Below are 26988 nucleotides of genomic sequence, written 5' to 3'. Positions count from 1 at the left end.
GATTTTTTGATGAGAAGTTCGATAATAGGATTGCAGGTATGCAGCTATCGACGATAGCTGCAGACGAAGGCTGAATTTATGATGTCGAATAGTTGAAGCGCCGATCTGATGGAAGTTTGCCGAAGCGATTAGAATTTCGAAAGCATTACAAAGCGGTTAGTTATCTCTCTATCACTGAGAAATATGCAATTTTAATAATTGTAAAAATAAAAAATCTGGAACCTGTTGTTTTATCATTTTTGTCATATTGAATTTTATTGCGTTATGGTACCCATTTTTTAAGGCTAATTTTATTACTAGTACGCTTTGTATCAAATTTTTGGAAAATTTTATTGGATTGCAAAAAGGGATCGTATATGGCGCAATAAGGTTGATGCACAACTGTAGCATTAAACATTTCTCCTATGAAACTAATTTTATTACTATCGTGCATCGAATGTTATTACAAAGTTTACAAATTTTCATCGTTATCGCATTTGAAAAAGAACCGTACAGGTGTAATAAGCTTGGTGTATCATACTAACGTCAAACTTTCTCTTTTGAAGTCAGCCTCTTGCAATTACGCTTTGCTTTAAATTTGTTTAAATTCCACCGCAGTCGAATGCAAAGAAAAATCATATACAAGTTATAATATGATTGTTGCATCGTTTGTTCTACTCTTAAGAGGAAACATTTCGAGTACTACGTTTCCAAATTGCGACAGTTGTTTCTAACGAATGAATGAAGATAACTTAACTGAACGATTAATAGACGTATTACGTGAACCTGCACATTCCCGCAGGAGATTGTCGTGTTTGTTCAGACACGAAACTTCTGCAAGGCGCGACCCGTTTGTTTGGCTTTGACGTTTGCATTCACGTCTTTGTGTTGTGCAACGTTCCCAGCAAATGGTCGCGGAAAAGATTTATCAACTAACATAATCACTGACTGGTTCGAAGTGATACAAACCTTATGATACAACATTTGGCAAGATGAGATGTCCAAAAAGATTAAAAACATTATTCTTATCATATTCGTTGGAATTGTAAGGTACATGGCAAACAAAATGCTTGCCAATTTTTTTTTTTTTAATTCTATTATTAATCAACATAAAGAAGAATCGTGCTTTTGAAGAAAATTTTTCATTTCTGGACACTCTATCGTTTCATTTTTTAGATTATAATGCATTTTATGAGTTAGAAGCTAAACCCACGATATAGTGCAATCGAGATTATACAGAATGATCTATATCTTGACTTATAGTCAAACAACTGTTACTAATGTTACGAAGTCTTTTGTAATAACTTCATCGTTTAATTAAACATCATTTTTCTACGATTTAATTCCAAATATATTTATAAGAATTAGGTATTCTAATGAATACTCTGTTTAAAAAAATGTGGAATGTATCGAAGAGAAATTAGAAACGCTCGAACAATCCATTGTTTTCCTGAGAGAAGAAAGGCACGGGCAATATTCGTTGCAGCCTCTTCGATTTTCGATAAAACGTCAAATCACCTTTGTATCCTACAGAAAATATTTCAACGATTAAATTTGCATCGAATTCGAAGCCGATGGATATTTCCGCATGATCGAACAGTTTAACGAACAGAAACTACACACTGCAAAACACTTCGTAGTAATTCATCGTTGGCTCGCAGTGTTTCACGCGTTCAACAACGGGTGAACGAGGCGATCTTTCACAACCAGATACACTTTTCCCCTTCTTGTTGGCCCGTGTCATCGTCACGAATTTCCAAAAATGATTTATAAACTTACCTCGCCTTGTCAACGAATTATTTGTTGAGAGATGCTCAGTTGGTATGACCGCTAGTTGCTAAAAGGTTACTAGGCTTATGTTGGCACGACTCCTCACGACGCTCTTTTGTCTTAGGAGTCGACCACGTGTTAATTGCTAAGACGCATTGGGAGAGATTAGACGTTAGCTGTGTGATTTGGTGTTTTGTACAAGAGAGAAAATAAAAGGTGTGATAACCAATCCGAGTGGATCAGCTTGATTATCAACCCCAACCTATATAAAATAACAGGTTATGGGCCCAGAGCAGTAAACTGCGGCAGGAGAGATATATATTTTTGAGTTTTGAATTTTTTTGTGTGAAATTATCCGAGGAGAAAGCACACTATGTCCGACCAAGAAAGCATGGCCGATGTGGACAGGGAGATGAACCCAATCTTGAGGAAAGGAAATTACGAATACTGGAGAACAATGACGGAAGCTTCGTTGGTTTTCCTGGGCTGCTGGGATGCCGTACAGCCAGGATTTACTCCAGCGGAAATGATGAAGCCAGAATGTATAAAGATGGACAACAAAGCATGTGCGTACATTTTCCGGCATGTACGCCCCCAATACCTTGGGGATATCAGGACCCGGAAAACAGCAAGGGAGTGCTGGAAGGCGTTAGAAAATATCCACGGGAGATCCACGGCGATGGACATTGTATTATGCATGCGAGAACTAGGAACAATGGAGAAGACCCCTAGCATGGACGTGTCCGAGTATTGCGGGAGGATACAAGATCTATGCGACAAATTATCCAGCGTAGGTATAAAAATCGAAGACCACGTTAGGGCGTGTTTTCTCTTAGCCGGCCTCGTGGCGGACCCAGATTACTCAACCTATCTCAGAACAACGAGAATCGATAAGGATCTGAGCGCGAGTGTTGTAAAATCTGATTTATTACTCGAGGAGAGGAGACTCGATGCGGCGGAAGGATCATCCGAAAGGGGCAGCGCAATGGCGACCCGGAAACAAGGGAAGTCCAAGCAGCACAAAGATGGCGCCAGGCCGAAGACAAAGGACGCACATGATCAGAAGTGCTACATATGTGGCAAAATGGGTCACATATCGTATCAATGCCGAGACCAAAAGGGAGACAAGGAGGAAAGGAACCAGAAGGAGAAAAGGAGGGATAGAGGATCGGAAGAAAGGCCAAAGTCTAAGGGACTTATATCGACTCTGGCTTTGTCTTCGATCAGCCATATGAGTAGGGGGATGATAAGTTACCTGGACTCAGGCGCCTCAAACCACATGACACCGGGCAGACACCGATTCGTAGAATTCACGCCCGCGACGGGACAGATCAGAATCGGCAAGGGGTACCTGGAAGTCAAGGGAAGGGGAACAATCATCGTAAAGATGGCGGAGTCCTGTGGTGGCTGGACGCTATCCCTATCCAACGCTCTATGGGTGCCCGAGCTAGACGTAAATCTAATTTCGGTTAGACAACTAGCAAAAAAGGGCGTCACCACGGTGTGCACTAGGGATGAAGCCATTGGAACACACGAAGACGGAGATGTCGTATTCAACTCAAAGGTTGGAGACGACGTATACTATCTGGAGACAATACCTGCGGAGGAGCACATGGCAGGCCTCTCCGTGGAGCATAATCAGGAGAAAGCTAGCCAGAATGAAGGAGACATTGAGGTCGTTGAGGCAAGGGCATACAAGGGTACCACATCGTGGCACGAGAGATTGGGTCACTTGCATGGAAATGCAATGAGAAAGATTCCTATAGAAAGTGTGAAGGAGGAGTCCAAGAGACAAGATGAGCTATGTGGAGTCTGCGTAAAAGGAAAGATGACAAGGGTGCCATTCCCGAAGACAGCCCACCACATGTGCCAACGTCCTCTAGAAATCGTACACAGCGATGTCAGTGGCAGAGCCCAGTGCAGATCGTTAGGTGGAGGTAATTATTTTGTAACGCTCATAGATGATTTCTCCAGGTACATGTACGTTAGGATCATCAGTAGGAAGAGCGAGGTATTCAGGTGCTTCAAGGAATACCAGATGGAAGTAGAAGCCCTACATCAATCGAGAATCTGTGCCCTTCAGACAGATAACGGAGGAGAGTATACAGGGGTTGACTTTGAGAACTATTTAAAGGCGAGAGGTATCTTGCACAGAAAGACTGTTCCGAGAAACCCTGAGCAAAATGGAGTTTCAGAACGGGCGAACAGGACACTGGTCGAGATGTCTAGATGCCTACTAATCCAATCAGGGCTCCCTGACTATCTGTGGGGAGAGGCGGTGAACACTGCATGCCATATCAGGAACCTATGCCCATCCACTGCTATCGGAGATAAGATCCCACTAGAACTGTGGAAAGGTAAGGGATGCGACATCCAAGGGGAGATCAATAGGCTAAGGGTATTCGGATGCAGGGTCTGGTACCTAAAAAGCCCAGGTGAAGGTAAATTCGACAGCAAGGCAGATGAAGGGATATTTGTAGGTTATGACAGACAGGTCAAGGGGTATAGAATCTACCTACCGAAGACCAAAAGGGTAATAATTTCTTGTCATGTCAGGTTCGAGGAAAACGTATTCCCCTATAAGCGTACGAAAGTGGATGCAAGGAATATCAAAAGGAGATTCACCGAATGGATATGGGACGTTGAAGACTTCGAACTCCAAGGAGGAGGTAATACAACCGATATAGAGACTCAAAGCGACGGTGAAAACGATGAGGGACACAGTGACTACTTCCTGGATAGCCTAACAAATGAAAATAGTCAGCAAGAAGTTGTGAGTGCACCAATCGTACCTAGGAGATCAGCGAGATTGCACAAACCAAAGACGTGCAATAGTTGTGCTCACGTTGCGACAGTTTGTAGGAAGCAAAGTTTATGTGAGTCTGTGAATGTGTACGATGCTCTGAAAGGGCCAGATGCTCAAAAGTGGACAGATGCAATTGCGAAGGAGTTAGAAAATCTAGCGAACAAAGATGTGTGGGATATAGTGAAGAGACCTTTAGATAGAAATGTGATAGATTGTAGGTGGGTGCTAGTCATGAAAAGAGACCCAGATAGGCATAAAGCTAGACTTGTAGCCCGAGGATTCTGGCAAAGGCCTGGAGTAGACTATTCCGAAACCTTTAACCCAATAGTAAAGCGTAGGACACTAAGGATATTGCTTGCTCTGTGTGCGGAGAATGAGTGGTGTTACGAACACATTGATGTGGAGTGTGCGTATCTAAACAGTCCTTTGGATGAGGACATATATATGGAGCAACCTGATTTCTACAAGGTTTCGGGGAAGGATAGAACTCAGTATGTGTGTAAACTTAAAAAGAGTTTATATGGTTTGAAGCAAGCGGGGAGAGTGTGGTTTAAGTATATAAGTTGTATCTTGAGAGATATGAATCTGAACCCATGTGTGAGTGATCCATGCATGTATGTGAATAAATCCAAGGATCTCATTGTGGCTGTGTATGTGGATGATATCCTTGTATTCGGTACGGAGGCTATGATTCACACGTTCAAAACTAGGATTAAGGAGAAACTAGATGTGAGGATGCTAGGAAGCGATACTCAATTCCTATCCATCCACTTGAGTAAGCCAAACAGAACTACCGTGGTGTTCGACCAATCCACGCAGATAAGTCAAATGTTGGAGCTGTTTGACATTACTCAAGAGGTTGGAGTGTCTACACCACTAGCCAAGGAGTGCGAGGCTGGACTAGACATTGTGGATAGTGAACCAGTAGACAATAAGTTGTACGAACAGGCTGTGGGGCATATAATGTACATCGCCACAGTAAGCCGTCCTGATGTTGCGTGCGCAATAGGAAAATTAAGCCAAAGATGTGCGAATCCGACGGTGTCTGACTGGAAGGCAGTGAAACGTGTTTTTAGGTACCTGTTGAAAACTAAAGACTTAAAGTTAGTATACCAAAGGACAGGGCAACCTCTAAAGGTGTTTTGTGATTCAGACTTTGCAGGCTGTGCAATAGATAGGAAGTCTAGAAGCGGTTATGTTTTTATACTTGCTGGTGGAGCGGTGTCTTGGTTGTCGAAAAAGCAACCAATCATATCTCAATCGACATGCGAGGCAGAGTTTGTAGCGATGCAAGAGGCAGCTAGAGAGACTGTGTGGATGTCCTTATTACTAAGGGAGTTAGGTCAATCGTCATATTGTCCGCGTCCATGCAAAACTTTTGGTGACAACATTGGAGCGATCTCATGGTCCAAGGATGAAGTAGTGGCCGAGAGTTCTAAACATGTTCAAGTGCGTTACTTTTATGTTAAGAATTGCGTGTCGAAAGGGATACTGGATTATATCTACATATCTAGTTCTGAGAATGTTGCCGACATTCTTACCAAAGGGTTAAATAGAGTTAAGACCCAGTATTTTACCAAAGCTATGGGGCTTTTGGAAACTAGCGATCAAAGGGGAGTGTTGAGAGATGCTCAGTTGGTATGACCGCTAGTTGCTAAAAGGTTACTAGGCTTATGTTGGCACGACTCCTCACGACGCTCTTTTGTCTTAGGAGTCGACCACGTGTTAATTGCTAAGACGCATTGGGAGAGATTAGACGTTAGCTGTGTGATTTGGTGTTTTGTACAAGAGAGAAAATAAAAGGTGTGATAACCAATCCGAGTGGATCAGCTTGATTATCAACTCCAACCTATATAAAATAGCATTATTCATCGAAAATCCATAAAGCGTCCAAAATATGGAAGGATCCAATTGGAAAAATCGCGTTTATTATTTCACTTCAGAAACATGAACGTCGTTCCACGAAGCTCCGCCATAACACCTGCTGTTGTCAACCTTTTCAGGAATATATCGTTACGTTCTTTCGTTTCCTTCCATCCATTGTACATTAATTTTCCTTTGGCCGAATAACCAACTTTCTTCCCATATATTTCGTTTCTCGATTATCCAACTTTAAACAGTCGTCTCTGGCCTGTTTTCTCTCTAATTGCCGAGTAGCCGTCGGCGTGATTGCAATCTGTTCCGGTCGTTTTAATACGAAAACGTCGGAAATCCGAGCGTTGAACGTGATATTAAAATTCCTTGGTTCACCACTCGACTATTTCCCTCCTCTTCGTCGAATAGCAAATACCAACCGACCGACGAAGAATACGCAATCAAAACGACCGGGCGAGTATAAAAAACGTCTAGAAAGGTTGCCATTCGAATAAAAGCTACCAGGCGAGGCTTGGTTATCCCATGTTTCCATCCTTTGGGAACGTTATTTTATCCCGTTGCCTTTTTTCTCTTTCTCTCTCTCTCTCTCCCCGTCGCCTAGAACGATGAGACGGCATGATATCAACGACGAAAAATGGATCTGTCGGGTGTAGGACGAACCTTTCGAACCAACACTTTGGGACAAACGTTTCGCACGAATGAGGGGAAGGAACGTTCAGAAGGAACAGTTGGAACGAATACTTGGAACGAACACTTGGAACAAACGGTAGGTTGTTTTCACGAAAATAATCGGCCACCACGCTTCAATCTTGTTCTACAATCGTGCATCAAGTGTTCTTCCTATAATTGAATATCTCGTTCCGTTGTATCGGTGTATCGAACATCTTGAAGAGGCCAGGAGTTCTCTGGTTCTCTCTAACTCGCTACCGTAACACGATTGAAATATGCAGAATACGGTGTTCAGCGGTGGGAACAAATATTGGACGCTCGAAGTTTGGTGTCCTCTACAATAGATGAAATGTAAATGACACGAATGTACCTATCAAATAAATTCCAAACTGTTCGGTATTTAAGCTTCAAGAGCACCAATTCATCACACCGGCGCGCAGCGTTGGATTTTATTTGTCAGTTCGAAACAATACGTGCTTTGTTTTCCTTACGCTGCTTTGTTCTTTTTATTCATCCTCTTTGTTTCAGTAGCCCAAAGTAGGGTTTTATAGGTGGGTAATTGGAGTATTACACTCTTTCTTTCTCAAACAACAGTTCGTTTTGTTCGAAGTTTTTATTCTTCTTTGGAAGTAGGAAACGGATTAGGGAATGTTTAGTAGTCAAGGGAATGTTTAGAGATTGCCAGGAACAGTCGGTACTCTCTTCAATTTCCTAAGGAACTATCCGCACAGTTCCCCGCCTTTATTTTATCGAAAGCTGAGGCACGTTTCTCAAACGAACACGACGGAGATCCACCAGGAAATAAACTTTGAAAGAGCAAAGGAACGCGACGGATCTTGGGACACGTCTTACTAAAGGATTCACTATGATTTCGTGTCGCTTTTACTGGCGGATATTGACGATGAATACTAATGCAACTATTTGATCGAATCGTGTAAATTACCTTTTGTCCGATCATCTCCATCTAATGTATTTTAATATACCTTAAAATAATAAAAGCTTAAAAATGTTCAAACGTTCAGTCAATTAGGATGCAATTCGTCCATAAAAATTACGATCAAAAGATTTGCTATGATTTCAGTAAAGTAAAGCATTTCAATTTTATTATCTCAGCTTTCTCGCGCAATAATTTGCAATTTTACAATTAGTCAACTGACTGATATCCTTAAGTTTATTTATCAAAGCTGCTGGTATAGACAATTACATAGTTCAAGTTTAAAAAATGTACGTAATATCGTTATTTTTCTCTGCTTTTCAATTTACGGAGTTCATCAGCATGGTTTTCAAGCGATTAATGCAATAAAACATACTTTAAAAAGTTCTTTATCTTCAAACCGCTCGTAAACTACGAGTCAGATAAAGGAGGTACTTCTAAACTCACGCGAAGATTATTAACGCTGTTTCCAGCAGAATTATCCAAAATCCGGAAGTACGTCAACGTGATAGTGTACTTTATCTGCGAAGAAGACTATTTTTTATTTCTATAACGTCAGAACTATCAGAAGAGCCAAGCGATCAATTCATAATTCTTCGTAGACAAATTTCGCAAATTTACAACGACGCATTTTTTAAAGAATATTGATTAATTTCAACTTTGGTTCATTTCTTTGTATTATATATTTTTTCATCCTGATTCCTTTAATACGAGTTTCATCTAATTCTATACGCGATCCTCGTTAACAGATTATTTGCGTTTATAATCTTCCAATTTCACGAGAACACACTAATCACCGTCTCTAGTCATTGATTTGCCATTAATTTATACATTTTGGAAAAATTGGTATACCATTACCGCAAGTGCACATGGCAATTCAAATGGTTCCGTACAATAGCGTATATTGCCTATTAAAGATGTTAATTTATATTTCGCCGGCAGGCTTCATTTAATTACTTAATGGAGATATTGAAACGTCATATTGACATGCAATCTCGGTATTGCGCCGAATATCTAAATTTTGTGGCGTACTAACCACATAAATGTTCTCTGGAATAATACCGCAGTCTAAACAACAGAACGTACACTGGTGGCAATGCGCAACCCTCTATTGGCAGTTATAGAGGGTGGATCAACGCCGCCGACGGTCAAAAGCAGCCACTTTCTCAACTTTACGATCCTCCCGCTCGATGTTTACTCATAGCCTGGTGAAAATAGCTTTAAGACTACCGGAGGTTTCAGTTCGATATTTTTATGGGGGCCACCCTCAAGAAAGACGAAAGTCAACCTTACCGTCACACTAATTACGCAAACATCGCTGATGATTCAGTTTCTTATCTAAAACTGTTCTTTCAGTAATCGCGAGAAATTTATTTTTACGGTTAATAATTTAGTAAACAATAGTTGTGGACTATATAACGATACATATATGTAGTATCTAAATGGGTCTTTATGTTGGGTAATGATGGATTATTATGGGTAATGATGTTTTGATTTAATAAATAATATTCGAAGCAACGAAATGATTACAATGTTGTCGTACGTCTTATTTTCATACGCGGCTTTCGACTTCCCGATTCACACTCTCCGGCTTCTACACTCGCTCGCTCTCGCTTCTCACTCACACTGCACGCTTTTTGCATCCGTTCTCTCCGGCTTCTCAACTAACACTGCCTTTAGCGTTTCTTTGTCTTTTCTCGTCCTATCGGACACGTGTCCCGAAACGCCCGTGACCAGGGTCACGCAGCCCCTTTCCGCGAAACTATCCACTTGAAAGGACCGCATTGATGTACCCGACGATGCCGCGGCTTTCGCGACTTTGTTTACGGTTCGGCCGATATCTTAGGCCTTTTGTCCACGATATTACATATATATTCCGAACGAAGTTTGTTAAATGTTACATAGGAAAAATATGATAAATGCTTTTTTGGTGATTTTCTAACTTTTACGCTACTTGATGATCAAAAGGAAACGCTTTAATATAACGGTAGAATTTTAGTGAAAGTAACGATTTTTCGAATTCAAAGAAATCTCGTTTGGAAAGAATGTTTAAGGCACTGCCGAGATGTGACAGATGTACTACAAATTAAAATGCATTTCTAGATTCGTTAAATATCAACTAACAAGCCGCTTGTTATCAAAACGTTCGTGTTCACAAAGTAAATAACAATTGATTAAACTGTGTCATTAACTATTTAATCCGAGTTCTTAACACTTAACTCGATTCTTCGAACGAGCTTTTCGAGACGCTTTAATTAAACAAAAAACCAGTGTTCCGTATTCACGTGACTTTCTAGTTAGCTCTTTGTACAATCTAGAATGTATTAATTAAGCCAGAAAGCGTAGAATTTGCTTGTAACTTTTGTTGTAATGTAACTTCCTCGGATGTAGAGATGGCGTTTTTAATTTACCCCCGTCACGATGCTAAACCGTAAACTCATTTCGCTCGCGTTTCCCTCGTCCATTGTTAAAGGTACGTAAATACCACTGTAATAAGAAATTTAATTCAATATGTCATTCCCCCACACGTTTCATTATGTTTCGAGCTTTCCATTTTCGCTTAAAGATTCTACAATGTCAATGATGTCCATCAAATTTTGATAAACTGGTTGAGAAAATGAGACGTTTAAAATTAATTTATCGACGATAGAAATGATATTTGCTGAGGGATAACCAGACAGAATTATTGGGGCGGCTTATTCGATTTCTCGAAAAACATACTGCCAAGATGTTTCTATATATATTACATATTACATACTAGTTCGTTGTCCGACGAATACAAAGAAAAATTCGAGCAAACCTAACTAATCCTTCTACTCGTTATGGTGTAGCATAGTCAAGCTCGTAAGAGGGGTTAAGAAGCTTAGGTTAGTTCAACTTTAAGCCTATCGACATATTTCCTCAAACCAAATTGTTTTTTTTTTTTAACGGCATGGTATCTCCGTGTCTTTTGTGATTCTTTCGAGAAGATATCATCGTCTTACTGGGATTAAATTTGTTTAACGTCCTCGGAACTCCATTTTATCATCTAGCTTTACAGTGAACGCGTCAATCGAGAAAGGATTGATGGATTGAAAAAATTGCACTTGCGTGCGATGAACGGCGTTGACGCTTGACGGCCAAATATCGTGATATTTTTCAGTTTAAAAGGACCAACATCTTTCTCAATTTCCCGTAAACCTCTCTTTTTTCGATATAATATTCAAAATATTCGGACGTTGTGTTGTCACGAATTACTCAACATTTTTATCCTTAAATATATGATCTTTTAAGATACATATAAAACGTCTGTGTCAACGATTTTGTGCCATAAAATCATTGAGAAATAGTTTTACAGGCCAGTCTCGTTTTTTTTACTCGCGATTAAAAAAAGAAGCTACAGTCGTTTGAATAAAAATTATTTTATATTACAATTTTGAATTACGTATCTGAGAGATATAAATAGGTTACCTGATGACAAATTGAAACAATTGTATTCGAAATCCCAGAATTTCCGGAATTTTTCTTCAATCAAGCTCCAAATAAGCGAATTAAAATATAGAATATTAAAACCAGCTGTGCCACCATAATTATAATCAGTCCGGTCAAAGAAGCACCATTCATTCGACAGAATTATTAAGCTCCAGAAAAACTTGCACGAGTTCAGAGTTTTGAAACGTTCCAAGTGATATGGCGATCACAGTTCTCTCAGATGATGACGGAAGAATTCAATTTGTTAAATTTGATACACACTGTAATCATTTTACCCATTTATTACAATTATCCTAATACGATGAATAACAAGAGATCATAATTCAGGGGACTAGTTCAAAGGATAGGTTCCAGTACCATGGATATCGGCGAAGCTGGATGAGATTAGTAGTAGAAACCGATATTAGTCAGACGGAAGACAAAAGCGCTGAAAGTGCCGTTTAGCAATGAAACAGAGGATTCTTTGTACCCAAGGGAGAGTGGACACTCGAAGACTGTAAATACTCGAAGACTGGATTACCTTCTCCTTTTCTTTCTTATACTGCAATTTCATAGAAACCGAGTCTGTAAAATAATCTCGGTTCTCCCATGCTGCTCTTATCTTCATATATCCTGCCGACCACAGATAGGAAATTTTGTTGCACACGCATATCGTCCGACTATAAAGATAGGTAATACAGTGGAATCTCACTTGTCCGAGTAGGGACCATGGGATTTCGGATAATCGAGCAGTTCCAATGAAAAAGGTTCACCAGCTAATCCTCTCTATTTCTTTTTATTAGTTTGGGTAATAGGAACTGTCCACCTTGCACGATTGAACTAATGATACTTTACAAGTGATCGATAATAATAAATTATAATTTTAAATGTAAATTTTGGAAATTGCATGTTATGCAATTATCTTATATCGCGTAAAACTGTGAAATTGTAAAAAATACATGTACAATTTGCAGCTTGTCAATTGGCTAATAGCATTAGGTTGCTAAATTATTCTGTATGGAAGAAAATTGCTTCCGCATCGCGTTCTTCCGCATCTTATTTACTTTTATTCTACTCGACAAGAACAATAATGCGGCGAGCAATAAACTCGATTGTGAATAAGTCTTCAAAATGAAGTCTCTTTTAATCGAATATTGATTGAAAAGTGTAATCTTCTCTGATGATTTGGAATTATACAGTCGCTGGAAAAATAAGACTATTTCTTTTCTGTTTCATCTCTATTCATGTTTCCAATCTCCATGGTTACTGACCGTTTACTTTGCGCGTTTACACTTAATATAATATTTAAAACAGTACTATTTTTAACTATTTTAACAGGAAGAAAGGAATCAAGGATTTTACTAATCGATTTGACCGGTTGTCCGCAACTAGCAATTATTTACAAATTTAGCAAGTGCAAATGAAACGAATAACGTTGCTTCGATTCGACCATGTGTCCGATGCATGATTATTTTGCCAACGCCCCAATTAGTAGCCCCCATGCGATTTCACGATTCTTCTTCTACGAAATCGAAATCGATCATCGGAAGTCGTTAAAACGTTGCTAATCTTGTGCGGTTCTTGATAGGAAATCCGAGTTTTTTCTCGCAATCTGCTCTCATCCATACCAACCACGTGCAATCCAATTCAATTTTCATAACTCGCGTCTTTGAAATAATTTTACAACTCGCGGGTATTGTATCTGGTATAAAAGAACCACGTAATAAGAAAACCTCTGCGAAATAACAATGTATTGTTACATCAGCGGGACGCACGTGCATCGTTTCGCTGGTATTGGAAAGAATCGTAGTTTGATTATTTCATTTGTGCCTGTATGGAGAACCATGAAACGAAGTAGAGCGGTGCAATGCAATGTTTTTAGAATTTTCCGCCGCAGTAATTAATCGATTTTCACCGGGTTTTATTAAAACTTGTTAGGTAACATGCGTGGTACCGTGCAACGCATTCTACACGTGCCTTTTTAAATGATACACGAGCAATTAATTATCAAAATATCCAGGAAATGTGGTGCTGTGAAGATTTCCATGGAAATTAACTTGCGTACAGGTGATACCGGGAAGATTGAAAATATCAATTCGACGAATTAATACCAACGATGTAAATTATTTTCCCAATCGAGTTCTATGTTTGCTTATTTAATTGAAAGTTAACTCGTGTGCTTCATGACGATCGTGATAATTCTAAATCCACAACTTTTCCGTTCTTCTGCGTGTAAGGATTCGAATATTCCATCATTCGACAAAAATGAATTCTGCTCTGTTATTTTGAGGGCTCTTCGCCCAAACTATATTTCTCTATTATTAGAAAATTTATCGAAAGTGAGAGAGGAATTATTATCAATAAGCGCGCCCCCGTTTCAATATACTATAATAATTTTTCCATATAGTTGAATGTTCTTTTTTCTCGGTTGAAGCTAAAATAAAATTCAATTATCCAAAATTTAAACCGTAACAAAGTTAAATTGCAATGTAGAAAAAGCTCGAAAAATAAAAATTCTCTATTAGTTCCTCTTCTAAAACAAATAGGCGCGATTGTATTAATCGATAAAGCGAAATTTTTATGCCCCGGGGAATGACGTCGCAACGCCAACCAACTTGAAAATCGATAGTCGAAGCTTAATGACGCCAATGATATTCCACCAACGTACGTAGCACCGTCCACGAAACTTCCTAGTTCAATTTACGCACGAAAAAGACTGCTATATTCTCGAACGAACGAAATCGATATTTCCAAGCGTGAATCACATCAACCAGAGAAACTGTATCTATGCAGAATTTTATTAACTGCAGCCGTGAGTTGAAAGATAGAGAGAAAGAGAAAGAAAGAAAAAGAGAAAGGAAGAGATTGTCCAGAAGTATTTTACCCGTTTTAAATTGTAATTTCCATTCACGTTGCTAGATTGAACAACAGGCTTTTAGTAACAGCTGCCATGGACGCTAGTAAATTGATTAAACGAACGTTTTCTTCACGCATTCCCGTACCTTCGTATTCCTGCAGTTTCATCTCGTTATTTTTAATGCGAATACTTACAGCTCGCCAGATTGTCGAATACTTAACCATCGAATAACGATCGTAATTTATTTTTCCACGTAAAAGTGGCTTGGAAAAAATATTCTTTGTCCTCGTTATTGTTGTTTTCTACTATATTACATTCTTAAAGTTTTGAAATTCCACTCAAAACGTACACGAAACTTTTTTCGAAATTAGCAGGTTCTGTTCTTTATGCAATCATATTTCGTCAGTGTTTACGATGTACTTTTGCCAAAATTACGAGACGCTAAGTGGTCTCTCCGCTTTATTATGTATTAATTCATGAAAAATGTGGACACGCGTTATACACAAGCTTTAGATAGCCAGGCCACTGTATATATCTTGTTTAATCCTATCACGGCCGCTATCGCACTTAGCCTCATTTAATATGATCCTAAATGTCTTGGGCTTCGATTTACGAGGTGCTAGCTCTGTCTTGTCGCGTATGGATCCGGTCGTCGTAACGGGTCATCATCGGGAATAAATACCATTGTAACGTGATATCCAATCTGGCCAGCTTGTGATTGAAACCGTGTTATAAAAGGGTTTATAGTCAACCGGCTTTTATTAAATTATTTTTCCTTTTCCAGACGCGTCTCGTCAAATTCGTTTGGCCAAACTGTATCTCGCTTCAAGGTTCACGCGTATACGTACACCACGAATAAAAATATAGAGCGATCATAAAATGAGCGAGAGCTGAGATTTACACGTTTCGATTGCACGTTTCCTTGCAGATGTAAGGATTTTGGTAAGTGTTTTTTTAGAATGCGAGCAATATGAATTCGCGAAGAATGATATCACGATGAATTGGAAAAATACTAGAAACATACAAGAATGTTAGGTGTATTTTGAAAAACAGTTGACGAGTTCCAGGTGGGAATTTTCGTGAGTCTATCTATTAAATTGTTTTCTAATGAAGAACGAATTTCATTCGAGACAAATTTTTATATTGTCTGTGCGTAACACATTATCGTAAATTGTGACTATACCGATAAGAGTCACTTTCGAAAGCTTTGATTTAGCATTCCGTTGATACACTGTTTGACTGCTGTTCCACACGGTTGAAGGTTCTTCCATCTTCGAATGAGATTTCGCGTCAACCGGGAAAGATAGCGGCGTTCGAGCGAATCCCAGCGTGAAATTGTTGGATGATTAAAGTGGCCGGAGATCGGTTTACCGGCTCTCTGTCGAATTAAACGAGACACTTCGAGTTTAAGGGATGATTCAAAGTTTGAACAGTTTCATTACACCTTGTGTTCATCCGTTCTGAATATCTCGAGTGGGTAAAATAGTAGATAAGTGAATTCAATCGACAAAAGTTCAGTTAGTCGGATATTAAATAAAACTTCCTTCCAACAAATAGAGTCCAAGTGAATGAAATCCTGCTTCTACTTCTGCAGTTCTACTTCTGTTCCCAAAATTCTATTTCCAAAAAGTTTATTTATTTAAAAACAGAATAATATTTTCGAGTAATTTCTATATTGAAAACTCCAACTTTATGACACGTCGTTGAACCACTGGCGATGATATAAATTTTTAAAATCTGGGGCAGACTCTTACGTACGGCCTTAATTGTAGTTAGATCAATTAGTGACCTTGCTTAACGCTTTACGACCCTACTGAATTGTATTTCACCTACTACACTTATCGTAAATTGTCTCAAAGCTGAATGACGTCAGATTAATTGGCCCCCAACGACATGTTTTTTTGGAAAAAGGTGCATTATTGCCAACGTACACATTGCTAAGGCGATAAAATCGGGAGAGAAATTTCGAGAATGTAACGAGTCAACAATGGCTACCTTGGAACGATATCAATTGCGCTCGAGAGGCGATGAATCGTAAATTCGCGTGAACTATCCTTTACAGGCATAAATTTGCTTAAATTCCTTTGCCAAAGAATTGTGTACATGTTCGTGTGTAAACACGAGTTTGCATTGTCTTTCGTGGATCGAGGGACGCCAATAATCAAGTATGCTTTTACTATTATGCAGCTCACAAAAGACCCTTGCCTATAGTGCCTGAAATACTCGAGTGTATTCCTTTTTCCACGACATTCGCGAGAATGCGCTCGCCTGGATTTATGTCGGCGCCTACTTGATTAAATTAACCGCATAAAATGCTCGCACAATTCCTTTGAATATCCTTCAATTGTGTTACATCCTTTAGGACATTTTCGTTCCAACCATTATTTTTATTGCTATGAAATTGGTTAAATATCTTAAGGTGAGATTGTCTCGTGTAACAACAACAAGAGTAGTGATTATTATGAATTTTCTTTTTAGTCTAACTATCGGTTACGCGGTAAATACTAGACCTTTTTAAGATATAAATAGATAGTTTTGAAGTACAGATGTAATTTGTTTGCTTTATTTTTAATTTAATGATAATTATTTTTCGGGTCATTATTATTTCCTTCCTCTACGTTAAGGCTGTCTCTATATAGTCGTCTTTGTCCGGATAATCCTCTCTAAATTCCTATAATCTTGGTGCTTTTGCAACACTAAACTCAAAGGAAACATAGCGACACATCTACTATCGATGCCATTAACAACCAAAGTTTCACTCAAGCTCCTCCTACTCATATTTTCTACGATACTGTACCTATTCGCGTAGGAATTTAGTAACGCACAATTGATACTGTTTTCTACGGAATTAAGAAATTTCAAGGTTCTCTTCTCTGATGAAATTTCCACATTGACTTTGTTAAGGATTATGATGGAATGAAACATTTGATCAAAGCGAAGAGAAGTATCGTTAGCTGGAAACTCTGCTATCGGAAGCGATACCGGTGGAATTATAAGCATCAAAGCCACTCATTACGGTGGAATTATGCAGGCACGATAGAAAAAGGTATTACCACGAAAATCCACGTGTTCGGTTAACGAGGTCACCCAGCACCGCCGTTAACGTTTTTCACACGGCAGAAATGCACTCCTTTATATTCTCTTTCTTTCCGTGAATCGTGAATTTTTATTGATGGCGGTTTTATATAGCGTACGTGAAGGTATAAGCAGCGAAAATCTCATTAGATCGCTGTTGGTCCATAGTATCCAAGTCGTTTCAAGTTGCTTGTTAAAGTGCGCGCAAGAATGTCGTCATCTCTTTGTTATCCTCTTATACATATACCGTTAGCTCAGCTTGAAAATAGATAAAAATCCATAATTGTTATAAAACTCCGTAAGTGCAATAATTAAAGTTCCGATAATTCTAATTAAATTTTGCCTATTCTCGCCTATTATCGAAAATGAGAGAGGAATTATTATCAATAAGCGCGCTATCAATAAGCGAGACTCTACTACGTGCGCACGTAGTGTACTCTTGATTTTGAATTATTACCGAATAATGTCGTACCTTTGAGAAGCAAATAATAATCAGTTAGAAGATTTCTAACGAACGTCATTAGAATTTTACAGACGATTCGACGAAATAGTATCTTGTGTTGACAGAAATTTTGTCTCGAGGTTTCAATTTTATCTCGGATAATGTATTTTTGAAAAACAAATAATAACCGATCAGAAAATTTCTACTATTAACGTCAATCGAATTTTATAAATCAATTCGACGAGATAGTATTCCGTGTTATCAGAAATTTACAGGAAATTTTTCAACTGTGACTCGACGTACGTAAGTCCGTAGCCAATGGAAACGTTTAGACGCTGAACAACGAGCCGCGATACGCCTCGTGAAATCGCTTACGCGTGTTTAGATTTCGTTGTTTGTGCAATCGGTACACGTAACAGACTTATTGAAGTCAGGCGCTAGAATTTCCTCCATTAGAAGAGCTGATGCGCCTGCCTTATGAAATCCATAATGTTCAATGGGAATGTCTGTCTTTTATGATGATCTTATTGCACTGTTTGAAAGCGGTATGATTAAATCGATAATATGGAAATTCTCATGAAATAGGAAATTCTTGTGGCTTTCGAAACAATTTCGATTTAGGATCGCCAGGAGTTCCGCGGCTCGGGTAATTAGAAATTGAGTAACGTGTGCTAGAATTAAGTAATCAGCCAGCGTCTCGGACACAATGCGAGCCTGGTGCAATTAAACACGCCGTAATGAAGAATAAGTCGCGAACGCTATGCTACAGCTAAATTAAATCATCAAGCTGGATATTTCTCCGTATTCCTGCTAACGTCGTTGTGTTTAATCGAGCTGATTTTGCGCAAGAGAGCGTGTAACACATTACAGAAGAAAAATAAATATTTGATGTCGGCGAGATATCGTGGACAATAAAAAAAAAAAAAAAAATACTATCGAGAGAGCGGAAGGCGTTAATAGTAAAAACGTGGAGGAGATATTGCGTGAAAAGGCTTGGAGCCTTTCATAGGATGTTCTTCGTTGCTCAAACACTACCAAACAACTTCTTTATACACTGTGAAACTATCATCTTCCATATTCATCTGATTGTTCAAAGGAAAAATATGAAATAGCTAAACAAATGACGAAATTTATCGAGTACTATTTTTCATGTATATACAAATATCGTTCTAGTTTTTGGAATTAACAAAGGAATAGTAGCGATCGAGAAAGTGTTATTTCTATGAACAACGAGAAAATCGGAATGTCAATTCCGATTCGGCCATTTTAAAAGGACTTACGTATGTACGACGTCCAGCAGGGAAAGTGCCGCGACTCTTCGCCAGGAATGGCGAGGTCGAGAAAGGGGAAAGGAGAGAAGAAGAGGAACTGTGAGACTCTCTGTGGAATTTTGTAAGAGCCGTACATAATCCATAAACGTGCCTGCCAGGTAGAAGCCGTGCGAAAGAAGGAAAAACGCTCACGCAATGAGGTCCATCCGTGCTCCAGTTCTGGATGAAATTGCAAAGTGGAATTCCATGGCTCAAAGAGGATTCTTTTAAGGGGTATTCTAGTCTACAAATTTGAAAAAATCGAAAATTTATTCTTCATATTTCCAAAGAATAGACATTCAAGAATATGCCCTTAAAAGGATTTTTCAAAATTTCAATTATTTTATAAGTTACAGCCATTTTTGTGACGCGGCATCTGCTCCGGTCCGACTGGAACAAATGAAAAATAGACGGTAGACCCTGCCTGAGTAACTACGTATGAATACTTAATGAATTGTATTTTATCCCTTTTTAATGTATCTTTAATTCTCTAATTCAATTGGAACGATGTTTAGGTTCTGAAACCCAAAATAACAACGAATCGTTAAATTCGTTAAAATGGACTTTTGTTCCGAAGCACACCCACGCAGGAACGCAGACAGTTCAAATTTCCACTTTCCTCGCAGTATATATTTTAAAGCCAATCGCACGGAGATTTTCATCCAATAAACCAATATCTGATCTCTTTTACATGTACTTTTCTAAAAGAAATGAATACTTTAACGCGAGCATAAAAAGCTCTTCGTCTTCGCATTGAAATGATAAAAATATTCCAAGTAATTTAATATTGAAAATTTATATGTTAATTCTAAATAATGTAAGATTAGGATTTAATACGATAATAATTCCCGATCATTTTAATACAACAATTTTAAACAACGTAGAATTCGAATTCCTTTCTCAACTTTTTCACTCTCGAAGCTCATAACGAACTTTTGTCCACGAGAAACATGTAATTGGACGATCTATCAGATCCGGAGAAGTCGCAGCGTGTGAAAGGAGAGAAAAACGCGGGCACGATGACGCACAATGCGGTCTGCTCGGCCAATTATGGGAAGAAGATTTGTCGAGCAGCCGGCTCGTAAAATGTGCGCGTTTACAGTGGCCCTGTCTGTTTTACTTTCGCTAATCCCGTTTCTGCGCCACAAGCTTTTGAGCCTAATGCAGATTGCTCAACATATGGCTGATGTCTTCATTAACGCGACAACGGATGCGTTTTTTAACGAGCTTCTTAAAGCAAGATACGTCGCCTTCTATAATTATGGGACCTGGTAACAATACTGCTACCGACAATTGTATCGACACTTTCCGTTGGTTTCATCCGTTGCGTGTAACTCGATTTTTCTTGTGATATTTTTTAAAATACTGCCATTTTTCTTATACAGAGACGTTGATTAATGTTAATGCGTTAATTAAATTTTTACACTGATCAAAAGACTGAAAAAATAACCGTGTATTACAAACGATGAAAATCATAAAATATAACAGAATTACTTTGCAATCATCCTTTTGAAAGAATGACAAACAAGTTAAATAGACGACTGATCTAAGGATAACAAACCAGTGAAGTTCGGTGACGATGCTATCGCAGAGGAAAACTATTGCTGAGCGTTGGTCGCCTAGTGAGGTCGCTTGTGGGTGGAAAGGAACGTTGAACGTGAAAAAAAACCCGACCTTCCCATTTTTACCTTGTGCAGTAATAATCATAAGGAACGTCTCGACTTGCATATATTTTATAACAATTAAGGGCCCTAATGGTAAAATATAAATGTTTAGTTTTATAATAGTTCCTTAGGATTATTGTGGTCCAGCTAATTATATTTGCATAGCTAATGGCCGCCTCGACCGGGGAATGGATTCTGAGTCACTGGACGTAACAATAGATAAATATAGAAAATACCTAAAATACAGTAATCATAATATAGTATTTGATGAGCGAAGAAAATCTCTACATTTTTATTCAAGTCTATTTATTCAATTGCGTCGATAAACATGTTGATGAGTTGCATAAACAACTATGATCGATAGATAACAAACTTGCACAACATTCTCTCACAGGTTTTGAAAAGAAAAACAAAGAAGAACGGAAGAAATCAAGAAAGTTCCAGGAATATCTCTTTCCTCTTCCTCTTTTCTTCAAATTATATCTTTAGCGGTTCTAATGGTTTCTGGTATCTTGTGAACACACATATACATTCCACGTTGTTCAGCACGCACGTGCGCATACAAGTCGGAAAGGTTACGCAACAAGTTTGTATTCTACGAAAAATGGAATAGGCACTGCCGTGTATCAGCGCAGCTAATCGAGCAGCTTCAGCCATTCGCAAGAAAAAATTTAAAAAAGAAGGAAAGAGAGATTCTCTGATGAGGGTCGGTTATGTAACTTGGACAAGCATTACACGAAAGAGTCCAGGGAATGCAGGTCGTACTTGCAACTGTGGAACTTGCACGAGAGAAAAAAGCGGTGCAATTTTGATGGGACCATACGTGCTCAGAAATTGTGTAAATGGCAGGGATTCGATTGCACAAACGTGTTTATCACTTCTATGACTATTACGGTGAAGGAGATCAGCCAGAAGTGATCCAGTCGTTATATCGCCTCACGATTTCCGTTCCAATCGACCGCGAAGGCGTCCAAGATTAATGGACACTACAAATTAAATCTAACGGAGGAAATTGAAATAGTTAAACCATTCTATTTATCGTTTTGAATATATGATTAAGCGGACGTAAACAAATGTGCGTTTCAGTGGCGATTTTCCGTGTTTAGTGAATCTATTTTAGACGTGAGACATGTATCTATATTTCAAGGTATAACTCGAGGAAAATAAATTGATCCTTTAAAGATAGATATAAGATTTTAAAGCTGGCAATAAGAAGTTAAGAAATTATGAAATTTGTTGCACGTTGCTGAAATGTGACAAAAATTGAATTGTTGGTAGCTAATGACAGAATGCAAAGTCAACATGACACTTGTTTATTGATTGCACGGAGATGTGTATGTATATATGTTACTTCCACCCCGAGAAAGCGAAGAAGGGGAGAAAGTTACGAGAAAATCATTGGCTTCCCGCGTGCGCCATCGCGTCGTCTATGAAGATACGAAGACAAACAGACATGAGCATCCTGTCCAACTACTTACACCTCACACCAAGTCGAACATAATTTACAGTACGTTCGTCTGTTGATTTATGATTTAAATTACCCGTGAGAAAGTACATTCGAAGACACTTAACGGAAAGAGACGTCCTGTAGCGGAAGTTCGCCATATCTCTTCACCATGAATTTCCCCGTACTTTCAAGAATAAAATGTAAATGACTAATTGAGAAAATGAAACAAGTTCCGAGCACGTGTCTTGAGTAAATAGAATTTCGAAAAAAAAATAAAAGTAAAAAGATATTCAATTCTTTGACGATTCTCCTAACGAAGTATGAGATTTTCAATTGTTGGCGTCGATAAAAAAAAATGGAACTAAATTGCAACTTACAGTTACATGTTGATGTCGCATGACAAACATCCTTTTATAGAGTTGATGTTGCAATATGAATTTCGACGGTTGTTTCAAGTTTATTTGTAGACATTGGCAAAATGAAGTAAGTAGATGCTGTTTAGTGTAGGAAAAAGCAGATGTTTAGTGCAGATGGAATAGGAACTGCTAGATAACGTGGAAAGAAATATTCTAAAAAGTTCGAAATGATGAATGATATTTTAGATAAATATTTAAGTATATATGGAAATATATGTATTTTGATATGATAAAAGGTTTGTTGTGTATTACTGCATTATCGTATAAAGATTTTTTTGTCTTCACTACGATGATTAGAAAAATATGTAAAACGTATCCAACATAATTAAACAATTGGAAGCTTATAAAATAATATAAAAATAAATAAGAAGTGATATAGATAGAAACAACATATATAAATACTGCTATCTTTTAAAATACTTGCAGTACAAAAATATGCTGAAACACGATATAATAAAAAATACTTTACTCTTCGATACAAAGGTAAAAATAAAAGAATGTAATTTTGCGTTTATGTACATCAGTTTTCACAGCTCATTGTCCTTTTATTTACACCATCAATCGTTTCTTTCACCCAAGCACCAATTATTCACAATTATTGTTACGATATTTAGGAATATCAATGGAACTGCAACAAACAACATATTTGTGTTATATTTAAATTAATTATCAAACGAATTAAAATAATTTGTTTGTAATTACTTCGTGCCACCGTTCGTATGGACCTAATAAGGTTCAAAATTTGTGACTTTACTGTAGAAGGTTCTCCGAAGCCTTGAACATTTTGCCACGACGCCCAACCAACTGTAACAATGTTTAAACAAAAATTAAGTAATATATTCCAATATACAAGTAAAAACATATACATATGATTTATATATTTATTATACTACGCGATATATGTAAATACAATAGATAACATAACCTACAAATTCTTCATTTCTATGCAGGGGAAAAGTTCAGTATAAAAGAATAATACAAACAAAAATATGATGATATTGTGTACCTTTTGCAAGAAATCTTTCTTCGTTTAAATCGCAGATCGCATTCAAACACAACACAGTCGCTTCAAAAAGTGTCCAAAGTGTAAACGCCACATTATATCGATATGATGAATGATAACATTGAGAATATCACGCAGCGCCACTAGCGTAGGGAAAGGTAAAACAGCTTCATACGCATCAAACAATCAATTTGTATTGATTAGGAACCGTCCTGCCATCTTCCGTGTTCAGATGGAAACTAGCAATTAAAAAAGTGGCGTTATGCGGGAAATTTGAATTAAAATTTATTTTTACTATGTCAAAATATATTTAGAGTAATCTCGAGCGATTTAAACATCGCTCGAGATTCCAAAAATAAGATAATCTTGGATTTCATCGATAACGTTTTACAAATGCTTGCAAAAATAGTACTATATGAAAACTAAGAGCCTTAAAACGATATTCGAAAGAATCGGTAGACTTTACAAGTAACTTAACAACGCGATAATACAACGGATGGTTGGGAGCATTATTCTATTTATAATAATTGAACGACAAAGCGCACCTTCTTGGCACTAACGCTTTTGGAACAGGAGTACGAGTGTTTCTAGACGATTCGACGCTCTCTTCTCAATTGAGTTACGTTAACGATTCATGTGTGCCGATTTAGTTATAGAACTTAGAGTTCATTTCATGCTACCCTCGATCGTTCATGACCTCTATCATCATTTTATCACGCGCCGTTCGAGGCACATGTTTATCACGTGTAAGGAAATTCGTGGATTTTAATATTCCGATATCGTTTTGCGTATGCAAAGAAAAGTCGGAATCTTCCATATCGTGATGAAAGTCACGGACGTATTTGACGTGTGCAAAAATCTTTCTTGTTTGTAGACGATAAGTATTCAGCAAAAGCTATGCTAACTCACAGCCTCGAACAAGTGTTGTATTACTGCAAAAAATTGCAACACAGACTAAACTCGCGTCACCGGAAAGAATGCGTGAATCACGTTTACCAAATGTCACGTTTATGCAACTGTAGAAAATATTGCATTATGCTAGGTTTAAAAAAAGTTTGAGACAAAACTATCATTAATTTCAGGAAAAATTTCCAACCTGTACAATGCACGTTTTATTTGGCAACAAGACAATATAGGAAAATTGTTCCAAAGCCAATGTTTCCTCGACTAATTTAGATCTTCCACGAATTCATTCAAATCATTCATCATCCCCTAACAGATAATAATATTTATCATATACAACGATAACGACTGCCTTAATTTTAGCTATCTATATAAATCACAAGATACTCTGATTCATTTCTCCGATAATTACGCAAATCGTATGATTACAGATCTTCTGTCACATAAAAATGTGTACTTTTCAATAAACTAGACGCAGCAATAAACATACATTATAATCAAACTTATAGAATCAGTTCTAAGAAATCGTATGATTCAAATCCACATCAGTGTGCGAACTATTTCCATAATTTATGCCGTATTAGACTGTACCTGCTGCAATTTCACAGGGTAATAACGCGTTACCATTCACCGACTGAATTAAATGACGCTGAATGTGAAGTACACGAGTCTGACCGCTCATGTTCGCTAAATATCATCGGAGAAATAGAAGAAACAAACGTGGACTTTGGTCGGTTAACGAACGAAGAAAAATGAGAAGATCGATTTGTGAACGTTAGATACCGATCAAAGCAAATATTATTTCAATCGTCGCATAATTGCAAAAGAAATGATATTCAAAGCTTGCATCTTTTCATCCAAGTAGATTGTAAATAATTATCATTTGTTATTGCAATCCTGTTTTCAGTCCGAATCATGTATTATCTAATCTATTGCCTGCAATAAATAATACTTGGGTGACGTCGAAACTGTTACCCAGGAAGCAAGAGTAAAATGCTTAAGCCGTGCAATTATGAATTACGTGATACGTTACGGTAACAATTTATGAGGCATAAGGTCCAATGATGGAACGAGAGGAAAGAATGATTCTGGTATCAGTTCGTGTGAACTGAAGGCGTGTACAATTGTACACTTAAGAACGAAATTCTATGTTGTCATCGTTTCAAGAATTAATACGTTAATGGTCCAAATTAGACTAGTTTTTATAATACAATGTCTAAGTAATGTCTATAATAATGTCTAAGTAAAGCGATTATAGTTAATCGACCAAAATAAACGTAAAGAGCACTATAACGGTGATTCAAATTTGGTGGAACGTAGCTCGCGTCTGTCGAAATTATAGTTGAGACATTGTACGATATTATATAATAAAGATTCTACCAGATTCCTCCATGACCGCTGTTGATATTTTCACGCAGATTTGTAAAATATTATGTAAAAAGTCGCATTGTCTAAGGTTGCAGTGGCCCAGTAAATATCGACGTTTTGTCCTCAAACGTAAATACATTCGACGTGTCCCCAATATGATTGCTGTATACTAGTAGTGGGGTAAGCGAATCGTTGATTGGCCAGTTTCAACAGAGGGAGCCTACCAGGTCCGGATCGATGTTGCTAAAAGCTGCAGCAAATGGGGGAATATCAGTCGCTAGTACCACCTCGATCTGACTAGAGACGACCGTTTTCACTTCACAATTTTACTTCGTTTTCACTTTGACTTTTAAACACTTTCGTATAACTTCAGTTACAGAACGTTAGGCGGATTTGCACGCAACATATAGTGAACAAAACATCAACAAACGCAGAGATTAGAATCAGACAATAGAGAGTCGACAGTTATATTCGAAGGTCTTTGGTGGATAAAATTAATCTGGTAAACCGGTTGTACGAGAACTGATTCTGCAGAGGCAACTCCACAGATTGTCCGTGTGAAACCACGTTGTCGTGGGCGGTAAAGGGAGAGAAAAGGAGGTAAAAAGGGTAAGGAATACCTTACATATAAATATACATAACCAAAGCAGAGTTGAAGTGGTGGCGAGAAGGGAACACCAGTGTGCTGGAAAACGGTGAGGCAGCACCGTGACTATGTAAACTACTAGCATATACTTGTGGCAGCGCGTGCGCAGAGTCGGACAACGTCTGTATCGACAATATTTATAAAGGTACATGGTAACGTGATAGATAGATCGTCGACGATCAAACAATCAAGTGAATCGAGGGTAAAAGAAGATTTAACCAAAGAAGAGGACAAAATCGGAGAACTGGGCTTTTCTTCGAGCATAGACAAAGAAGCACGCAAACTGGCTCCAGAGGTGAGGATCAAGCAAATTGGAACGAGGGAGGATCTGTTGTCCATAATACGGCACACAAGTAGCGATCATTTTTCGGAAG

The 26988-nt window shown here is 38.1% G+C and overlaps 1 protein-coding gene and 1 long non-coding RNA gene across 4 annotated transcripts; one reads left to right on the top strand and one right to left on the bottom strand.

Moving 5' to 3' along the window:
• Nucleotides 1-7006: 7006 nt before the first annotated feature.
• LOC126928187 (uncharacterized) lies at nucleotides 7007-21421 on the top strand. Of its 3 annotated transcripts, none has more exons than XR_007716412.1 (2): nucleotides 7007-7196; nucleotides 19158-21421. It is a non-coding gene; the product is annotated as an uncharacterized LOC126928187 (long non-coding RNA). The 3 variants fall into 3 exon arrangements; XR_007716410.1 differs by having other exon boundaries at nucleotides 19155-21421; XR_007716411.1 differs by lacking the exon at nucleotides 7007-7196 and adding an exon at nucleotides 14529-15282 and having other exon boundaries at nucleotides 19155-21421.
• Nucleotides 21422-23087: 1666 nt separating this feature from the next.
• Nucleotides 23088-26113, bottom strand: LOC126928185 (immediate early response 3-interacting protein 1-like). Its single transcript, XM_050744023.1, has 3 exons — nucleotides 25981-26113; nucleotides 23397-23498; nucleotides 23088-23322 (listed from the first exon to the last, which is right to left on the bottom strand). Exons 1-3 carry the CDS (start codon nucleotides 26105-26107, stop codon nucleotides 23252-23254), a joined length of 300 nt encoding a protein of 99 aa, XP_050599980.1. The 5' UTR covers nucleotides 26108-26113; the 3' UTR covers nucleotides 23088-23251.
• Between the last annotated feature and the right edge of the window lie 875 nt (nucleotides 26114-26988).

This window comes from Bombus affinis, unplaced genomic scaffold, assembly GCF_024516045.1.
Source record: "Bombus affinis isolate iyBomAffi1 unplaced genomic scaffold, iyBomAffi1.2 ctg00000634.1, whole genome shotgun sequence".
Lineage (NCBI taxonomy): Eukaryota > Metazoa > Arthropoda > Insecta > Hymenoptera > Apidae > Bombus > Bombus affinis.
This window is presented reverse-complemented; position numbering and strand designations above follow the sequence as displayed.